This window comes from Anoplophora glabripennis, unplaced genomic scaffold (genome assembly GCF_000390285.2).
Source record: "Anoplophora glabripennis isolate ALB-LARVAE unplaced genomic scaffold, Agla_2.0 scaffold93, whole genome shotgun sequence".
NCBI classification, from domain to species: Eukaryota; Metazoa; Arthropoda; class Insecta; order Coleoptera; family Cerambycidae; genus Anoplophora; species Anoplophora glabripennis.
The window spans coordinates 61554-71750 of record NW_019416235.1 but is presented as its reverse complement, the minus strand read 5'-3'; the positions used below and the strand labels follow the sequence as shown (position 1 = coordinate 71750).

The 10197-nt window shown below is 42.7% G+C and overlaps 1 protein-coding gene across 1 annotated transcript; it reads right to left on the bottom strand.

Annotated features, from left to right (window-relative positions):
• Positions 1-1941: 1941 nt before the first annotated feature.
• On the bottom strand, positions 1942-2916 carry LOC108903625. The gene has a single exon (XM_018705860.1). The coding sequence runs from the start codon at positions 2914-2916 to the stop codon at positions 1942-1944; it is 975 nt and encodes a 324-aa protein (XP_018561376.1).
• Positions 2917-10197: the final 7281 nt, after the last annotated feature.

Below are 10197 nucleotides of genomic sequence, written 5' to 3'. Positions count from 1 at the left end.
CTGTTCAACATCTATACATCCGACATGCCCAGGACAGAGCGCACTACCGTGTGCCTCTACGCCGATGACACCGCCATAACGGCCCGTTCCCTGAACCCCGATATGGCGAAGAGGTACCTCCAAAGAGCTGTAAGCCAACTAGAGGACTGGTGCAACAGGTGGAAGGTGGCGATCAACCCGGAGAAAAGCACAGGTATTATGTTTTCTCGTAGGTACCAAACGCGCCCCCAGGGACACGTGAAGTTCAACGGAGAAGACATCCAGTGGGCAACCACCGTCAAGTACCTAGGGGTAACCCTGGATTGCACGCTGACGTGGAAGCCGCACGTCGATGCTGTGACGCGCAAAGCGAAGATGGTGAGGGCAAAGCTTTACCCGCTTCTGTGCAGGGACAGCCGCCTCTGCCTGCGGAACAAGCTAACCCTCATTAGAGCAGTACTGCAGCCACAGTTGACGTACGCTGGAACCGCGTGGAGACACGCAGCAAAGACGCACCTAGTCCGGGTGCAAGCCGTCGAGAATATCGCCGTCCGTTGCGCGACGGGGGCCCCTTGGTTCTTCCTCAACAGCGATATTCGCCGGGATCTGGGATTCACCTCAGCCCTGGAAGCGATCAGAGAGCGCGCCACAAAGCTTTTAGAGCGCGCCGAGATCCACAGCAACCCGCTGATCCGGAACGCGGTGGACTACCGACCCGAACATCAACTCCTGGACGCAGGATGAGTCGAAATTTTTCTGTCTGTTTCAGGACCGCCAGGATCAAGAGACGAAAACGACGACACACACACATTCTCCCCTATACCTTCCTTATCCCACTCTCTCCTCCCGCGCTAGCCTAAGGGCCACCTTAGCAAAGCGCTTCCTAAGCTGCATAGCTGCACGACCTCACCCAAAACCACCATCCCGGTCGCAAACGACGAGTCGTTTGCGACTGATACACGACACCCCCGGGGGTATACACAGACGAGCCGGCAAAGAAAGAAGAGCGCCAGAAGAAAGGGCCCTAGCCGGCGGGGCCCAGCCAGGACAGGAGGAGGCCCCATGATCCGATCTATTCCGGCCGCGTTGGCGGCCCGGAATGACGGGGAAAGGGTCTACCTCTACGAGGCGTCCGGGCCTACAGCGATGAAGTGGGTAAAGAGCGATAATCCCGCTCGACCCCGCTCCATCCGAGGTCATTTTTCCTGCCAAGGATATTGGCGCNATAATTCACTAATTGTTATAACTTTGTGCTCAGTCATTGTTGCTACTGCTACTACTAATACACTGAATTGGATTTATGCTATCAGACGCGCGTTTAGCGTCTCACTCCCCTCTCTCCCTACACTACTTCTCTCTCCCCCACCCCCACCCCACTCACTATTCGAGAAATGAAACACAGAGTTCAGCAATATTTTTCCACTTTATTTAAAATAAATAAATACAATCATCAGGCTTATCTCTATTAACAATATACCATTTATATATAGCATATACATTCTGCCTAGTGCAGCGTAAATTATTAATTTTATGTCTATTACAATGAAATTTTAAGCTAGATAACATTAAATCTTTTATTCTACTACAGCCACACGGCTCCAAGTCAATAATAATAATATTAGGTAAATGAGGCTCCAGCCATCTCTTTTTCTCCATTCCTTTCACGAGGACAGGCTGCTCCTCGTCTAATGCACTATCGGATATGAAATCTCCGAGTCCACTGTACGGTAAATTATCCCACGATGACGACCATCTAAGACCGTGTACGTGATTCACAGTCCAGTCGATTTGGATTTTTACACTCTCCCTGAGATGTTTATAGGGAATTTTGGGCTTGACTATTCTATTCACACAGGATCTGTCGTTAATGTTAAAAATGGAAATTTCCTTGCACGTGAAATTTAATTCTTTTTTGTATTGAAATCCCTGCAAGTCGATTATGTACATATGATGCTGCTGCTACTAATAAGTGCGAACTATGCTCGTCAGAGGGTTATAGTACACGATCCTATCGTGAATTATAAGACAATAGGCTGCGGTCTCCTTCGGGATATTGTCATTAGTACCGAATTCCAGTCTAATGTCCACAGTTCCCGACTTTAGAACCTCATTCTGACAGGAACAATCGACGACTACCAGAGGAGCCATATACTTGTACGTATATGTAGTTAGAAAAGGCTCGCTATCCTTCTGATAGTATGAATGTTGAAATTGAGCATACATGTCATACAGGATGGCATAACAATTCTTTGAAAAATCCACATTCAAGTTATCGTACGGGTACGAATCGGAATTTAGAAAAACCTTGAAATTGGTCAAATTGCAATGATCAAACTGGCTCATGGCCTTATCAATCTTATTCTTACGGGCCACTTGGAAGCCGAAAATTATGAATCGAGGCTTCTCCAGCTGTGAAGAAGTTTTTATGCTCCAAGTATGTGTCCGGGTCTCGGTAAGCAAGGGGTACTCGTGCAGTTCCCAGCTACGGAAAGGCACAGCCAATTCTACGTTTCTGTCGATATATTTCAACAATTTCAAACGTTCCGCATCAGCCACCGATACGTGTGGCACCTTCCATGAAACACTCTGTAGTTGTACACGGAGACCCTCATCGTCGCCAGCAACGCCCACGATGGCGTTCGTATCAGTGGAGCCGCGAATAAGTACCAGCTCCTGTCTCAAATTGACGATAATTTTCTGGAAATCTTCCCCGAATCCCATGCATATCCTCAGAGGGATGCATACGTCGAAATTGCCCTCGGCATCGGTGAAATGGTCGCTGATAATCCAGCCGGCATTTTCCAACTTTAGGCTTTCATTTTGACTGATTGACACGTAGTTCTTCATGATGGTCGTGAGGCCGGGGTTTCGCGATCTATCCACAGGTATACCATTCAACTCGTATCGGATTTCGTCGAACAGCAGCAAAATGCCCATCCTGTCGAACTTTGCCGTCGCCGAAACCGTGCCATCAGCTTTGCACAGTCTACCTCTGATATACAGGAGACTATAATATGGAGCCGTATACGTATCCTGCTGCTGAATCGGGATGCGGATTTCATCGTTGTTGTTCAAGTTCGTCGCCGAATACGAACACGTTTAGAATATTAGATTTCATTGCGACGTGGTAGTAGCACTTTGTAGCCCAGAGAGTACAAAATCTTCTTGTTTTGCGATGTGAACCCTTTAAACGTCACAGGTAGAGTAATTGATTTCGCTCCAGGTGAGGCTTTTGAAGGTTTTCGGCTGTGACCGACGACAGCGAGCCCAAAGCCACTCCGGATTCTAAGCCCCATTCCTCTTCAGGTGCAGTCTTAACGTGATGACTTCTCCACGGAAATTGATCAAATCCCCGTCTTGATCCACTATTTTAATGGTTACACCCTCGATGCGACGCTTGTTGACCGGCAGGTAGATTACGTTGGCCGGAGAATCTATTATTTTATAGCCAGGACCGACTCTCGGGAAAAATTCGTGTAAGATGTGACCCGGTTGACCGTTAATGAAACTGTTCGAAACGAGATTGCACTCCACACAAATGGCGTTGACTTTTTGAATTTTAATAGGATTATTGGATTCGTGAAACTTGTTCGCCTTTAATTTACGGTTTTTATATCCCAATAATCTACCTATACTGTTGGGTTTGTTGAAATTAATTGTCGTGTTTGCTTTAATTTCACACTTTAACGTATTTTTATTGGATTTTATGGAAACAAACACTAAATTATCGGGGAGATTAGTATCGGTAGCGGTGAGCTCGGCTAAATTACTATTTATGTATGTATTTATATCTTCTATCTCGTAGGATCCCTCCGGTATTTTTATAACTTTATCAGCATCACCGTAATAGAAACGATTATTCGTAGAATCAACATTCGGTATGGAGTGGTAGGCTAGAAAGTCCGTAAGCCCGATTACATATTCAGCATCGTCCTCGAGCTCAATAGGCGGGTAAAACTGCGAACTCAGAATCGATGAATCACCCGATAACGTAAGCGTATATGACATATCAACACACACGTGCACTGTTCTGCTTGGATGACTCACGCCGACTGACCGTGACTTTATCAGCGTGACTCATTATATAGGAATTTCAGACACAGATGTCCACAATTCACCGTATCATACGTCTGATATTGTTTATGATTATATTTGACGCGACATGACTTTAGATATTTTAATAATTCCACAGGCGGTCTCAAATTACCGAAACTATCGAAATATACGGCTTCAGGTCCTCTCTTGTAATATGCCGTCCAATGAGTACCTGCACCGCTGTCACTGTCCAAATTCAGGATCCCACACTCATTTTTATGTACATTTTTAGGTAATCGGTCCCTCATATAGACGCCTCTGAAGTGTGGAATTTCCAATAATTTTACGTATTTAAGTAAATCTTGATTGGTGAGGGCTCGATTCGGTAGTTTTTCTAGTCATTTGCCGGCTTTCTTGGTCTTGTTAAAACATTTCTTCTTCGTCTTATTCATATACAGTCTACGTCCTTGTCGATAGGGGCGTAGGTAGAGACGCCTTCCGAGAGCTATTGCCTCCATTTTTTCGTTGTGACGTTGAGATTCCTTAAGCTGGGTGGCTGCATTCTGAGCATCTTTTACAGCTTTTGCGATGCCCGCAGCTCCACCAGACAGAGCACCGAGAGCGCTAAGTCCCGCGAATATGGGAATCAGAGGCAGGAGACCGCCGGTCTTTGGAATTGGAATTACGTGGGCCTTTGGATGTGATATGCCTCCGGTGGAGGCCTTCTTCATGCGTTCGGCTACTCGAACAGCCTTCTTCACGGCATCCTCAACGGTGCTAGCCCGACGTACAGCTTTACGAATTTTATCGGAAACTTAGAATGTTAGAGCCCCGCCGGATTTTTTTACAGACTTCTTCCTCTTGGGCTTCGCGATCCCCCAGCCCAATTTAACTTTAGCAGCCATGGCTCCGGCTACTCCCGCAGCGGCTGCCCTCTCAGCCAGTGAGGAATCTTTCGCGAACACCCTCTTCAGAGCTTGATGGGCTAATTTTCTGTCTGCTACGTTTCTGCCCGCCACGTCGGACACTTTAGAGTACTCGATATCGTGGTCTTTGCATGCGTTATCAAGGCCGTTTATGCCTTCGTCACCGCGAGCAAGCCTCTTGGCCAACTTGGTGCCGGGGCCACAGAAACGATACCCGGGAATATGCGCTTCGAAAGGTAACTTGTTGATCAAAGAATTGAAAAGTGCCATGTTACCTGTACCACACACGTGAACAAACTAAGGTGCGCCAGGTGAGAGCTACCTATTTATAGTCGATGCATACCTGTCTTTCTGTCAGTATTGACCATGCGCTTCAAGAAAGAAGTTGCGGCAGGTGGCAGTCTCGAAATCGAAAACATCGATTTCGTGGACAACGGCGATAAGCAATTCAAAAAACATGGACCCCTGCTACCACATAGTCTTAGATGTATTATATGTGGACCTTCGAACTGTGGCAAAACGAACGTGATGATCGGTCTGCTGACTCATCCGAATGGATTGTACTTTAAAAATGTTTACGTCTACTCGAAATCGTTGTATCAGCCTAAATACAAGTATCTGGAGAAGGTGCTCGATTCACTTGTTGAATACAATCAGTTCAAGGACAGCGATGACATATTACCGCCAGCCCAAGCTAAATTTGACTCGGTGTTTATCTTCGATGACGTAGCATGCGATAACCAGAGCCCGATACGTGACTATTTCAGCATGGGTCGACATAAGCGGGTGGATTGTTTCTGTCTCTGTCAGACTTATACGCGTATACCGAAGCATTTGGTGAAAGACAATGCCAATTTTATGGGGTTATTCAAGCAGGATGATCTTAATCTCCGACATGTTTATAACGATCATGTGAATACAGATATGAAATTCGAGGATTTCAAACACATGTGCTCCTTATGCTGGATAGATATGGGTTCTTAGTGATAGACAAGGATAGCGATATTGCCAGCAGTCGGCGCTACCGTAAAGGCTTTGATGAGTATATATACCTGTAAAGGTGTGCATTATCATTAGTCATTCGTTAGCCGTGTATCATTATGGACGCTACCGCTACCACTAATAACATTATCAAAGCTCGAAAGTCCATCAAACGAAAATTGGAGGCTCTCAAGCGTCATGATCAGCTGGTTGAAAAATCTTTTGCACCCATCACGGCCCCACTTCGAACGATTGCTACGAATATCAAACAAGTATCAACACAAACAGTCGCAGCTGTCGACCTTGCCCGTCATAAAACAAGAGATAAAGAAGTCCGAACCAAAGAGTGAGATAGAAGAGACAACGAGTAATGCCGATAGCGATAACTATATGGATTCTGACCCCACCGAGAGGGACGGCGGCATCGAAGAATCCAATTTTGACGAGGAATATCTTGAGAAATTCCACGATCTACCTAAATTCTATATATCCAGACTGGTGCATGATACTAAACGTAAAGTATGGCATCAGATACAATCTCGACGAAGATGACTTCTACATCGGAGATTCTAAAGTCCAATTCGTTGACGATAATGTGCTAATAAAGGATAGCGAATATAAGGGAACGAGGGGCCTCTTTGAATTGTTGTTTAAGAAGCGTCCACTTAAAATTTACACGAGTGGCGATGAAAAGAAATATGCTGACATCATTAGAAATACCAGTGCCAACAGACTGTCTTATGACTCATCGAAGCCGATATCGGGCGGAAATAGCTGGAAATATAAATATGTCATCAAGCCGATTCTTCAAAGACACCGACATCGTGGTGGAGGCAGTAAGCTAATGATGAATGTCACAGATAATGCTGTCGACTGGAACGTACTGGAACGATTCCAATGAACTGGTGGATCGACTTAGGCTTTTAATGGTCTCCCAAAAAGCGGGAAACTCCAATCACGTAAATGAAATGAACAGCATCATCGAGGAGCTTCTGGAAGCCAAATTAATTGCACCACGTGATTAATTATTGATTAGTTTGTGTGGGGTAGCCGTTCAGTAAACATGTCAGCTGTAAAGAGGGATATTGTTAACGAATTACATAAGCCTGCAAGAGTTAATTTTAATAGGCGAAAGGTAGTAATTACGGGCTAGATGATCACTTTCAAGCCGATTTCGTGGAGATGATACCATATGCCAAATTTAATAAAAATTATCGTTATATACTGGTTGTAATAGATGACTTCTCAAAGTACGTGTGGACGGCTCCACTTAAAACAAAATCCGGCGAAGAAGTTGCTAGTGCTATGAAAAAGATTCTCGGTACTGATAGTCGAATACCTCGTAATTTACAGACGGATTTGGGCAAGGAATTTTATAATAAACACTTTCAAGCATTAATGAGGAAATTTAATATTAATCATTACTCCTCGTATAGTAGCAAGAAAAGTTCGATTGTGGAACGTGTTAATCGGACACTAAAATCCATAATGTATAAAGAATTCAACTTTAACGGTACCTTTTGCTGGTACGATGTGTTAGATAAAATTGTGAAAAAATATAACAATACCAAGCATAGGACCATTGGAATGAAGCCCGTGTCCGTGAACAAGAGCAATGAAAATATACTTCAGAGTTCGGTTTATAATTATCCAACGGTTACATATTCACGTCTGTCAAAGTTCAAAGTAGGAGACCGGGTGAGAATAAGCAAATACAGAGGGGTGTTCGATAAGGGTTACACCCCTAACTGGTCCAATGAAATTTTCACTGTATCCAGTATTAAGAGGACTGATCCTGTTACATACTTACTGTCTGATGCTCAAAGTCAGCCAATAAAGGGATGTTTCTATACGGAAGAGCTGCAGAAGGTCAAGCATCCTGATGTCTACCTTATGGAGAGGATAGTGAGGAAGAAGGGTGATCGAGTTCTGGTGAAATGGCTAGGATTTGATAGCACTCACAACAGCTGGATTGATAAAAATAGCATTGTTTAATTTTTTTTGTTATCTTGATAATGTAAAAAAAATCATTATTATTAAATATTTGTTAATGTATTATATATTTAATTTTTTATTATTAAGTATATATCACTGTATTTATTTAATTTAATAAATGAATTTAAAAATATATCAGATTTTTATTTATTTTTTAATTTTAAGGGGAAATAGGGAAAATAAAAGAAAATAATTTTAATTAATTATTTTATTAAATATTTATATCATATATACATATATTATACAGAACATATGGAAGAGGTTAAATTTGATTGATTTTGTTTACAAGTACAGGTTCAATAATATAAGATAATTTTTTTATTCTTTCTTGAAATCGGACACGGTCGATTGCGTCATGCATCCAACGCTCGCCACATCTAGCTGTCCTGTGGGCGTAAGCCCAGTGGATTATGTACCGGGTGTTGGTATGATCGTTGAACTGGACCCTCTTTTTGATCGGTGATGTGGACATTACGTATCTTCCTCACAATCTCAATGTACTTGATGTCTTCCTTTAAACATTGGATATTTGCCAGGAATTCATTTAACCTCTTCATATATTCGGCTTCCATATTTTTGTTACTCCACAAATTCCAAATTTGTGGTATTGGCAACCATGCCCTTGCTCACTAGGTATACAGGCTTCTCCTGAACTAGTTTCTTCAATTCGGTAATGTCAGAAGCCGAAATTATTTTTATGTAGCGTTCGGGTAAACTGACTTTGCCCTCTGCCAATGTCACTACTACTCGAGGTCCAAACTGGCCCAAGACAATGTCGATGTCTTCTATTTTGTATTTTACATCAACTTCTAGTTGATTGGTTCTAATGAATGGCTTCACTAATGCTTGTTTGTTAATGGCAGCAAACATTTTTTTTCTTTTGATAATTGTTTTCGATATATACTTTCAATATTCATCGTCTCAAACTCGAATGAGCTGGAGACGTTCCATACAGCTATTTTATTCAATTTGTAAATGCTTGCTCAGCAAAAAATAGATGACCTCATGACTATGACATCATCATCACCATCCACACATTCTGCTCTTTGTGTCTTGCCGACATCCGCTATAGAACCATGTTCTTATCAAGAAACAACAACAACATATTAACTTATCACATTATTTATTACCCAACATTCTTTAATGTTTATACTGCGCTCCAGTCCCCAGACTATAGGCGAACTTGTGGTTACATGTTTAAAGCAGCCGACAAACATCCGCACCTGCTTTCATACACCCTAATTTCTCAGACACATTCCACTCTTTATGTTTAGCCGACATCCGCTATGAGCCCATCTTCTTACCAAGTATTTCTTAAAATATACCTAATAAATCATCACAATATTTATATTAGTGTCACAGATAACTTGCTAATATTCAGAATTATAACCTTGGGGACTCGAGACTGTTTACTTGATGCCGACCTCTTGGTCATTGCCGATGACTGACCACGGCTTCTTCTGCAATCCAGCTCCCCCACCCCCGCACCCCACTGACACTTCTTCAGCGTGACCTTGGAGCTGCTGCTGGAAACCTGGTGCCGGCTCGGATGGCGGCAGCCCGGTGGCAGCCTGGAGTAACCTTTAAGTGCGTTGGTTCTCTCCTGGAACAACTACTACCCGACGTTAGCTGTTGAAGAATATTATCCAAGTTACCACTCATATTTATTTCATTAGAACTATTTGCTTCTAACTCAAAATTATCAATATTCTTATAGAAGACTTACTAGATTGGTATTTTTAGGCATAGTACATACATAAATTTTCTGCCGACCGTTTTATCTTAATTTAAAAATACATAGGTATGTTTACAAAAATAGTCCAGTGTACATTTATCCGTATAAGAGAAAATATTTGCTAATATTAATATGAATCCAAGAATTTCAATATTAAATCTTATTACTACTCAAAAGTCAAGCATTCGTTTATAAACGAGAATGGAATGATATGTATACCTTTTCATTGAGCAATAAGGTTTTTATATTTCGCTATCGTACATGCAAAAATAGATAAAAGGAATGTACTGAAAAAAAACAAGAACACTTGCTTGTAGCCTGCCGTGACGTCACTCGTATCTTGCACACCTGTGGCTGCACGATGGTCACCCTCTCTGCCTCACTTCACCTCTTGATAAACACCTTCACGCTGTTTCGTGCCTAGGTCAATATCGATTAACAATGCGATGCAATTCCAAGTCAGTTCCAATTTTTCTGAATTTCTCATACAGTTTTCCACACCACAGTCCGAAGTTGGGCGTCAATTATGTGGTGGTCCCCGGTTAA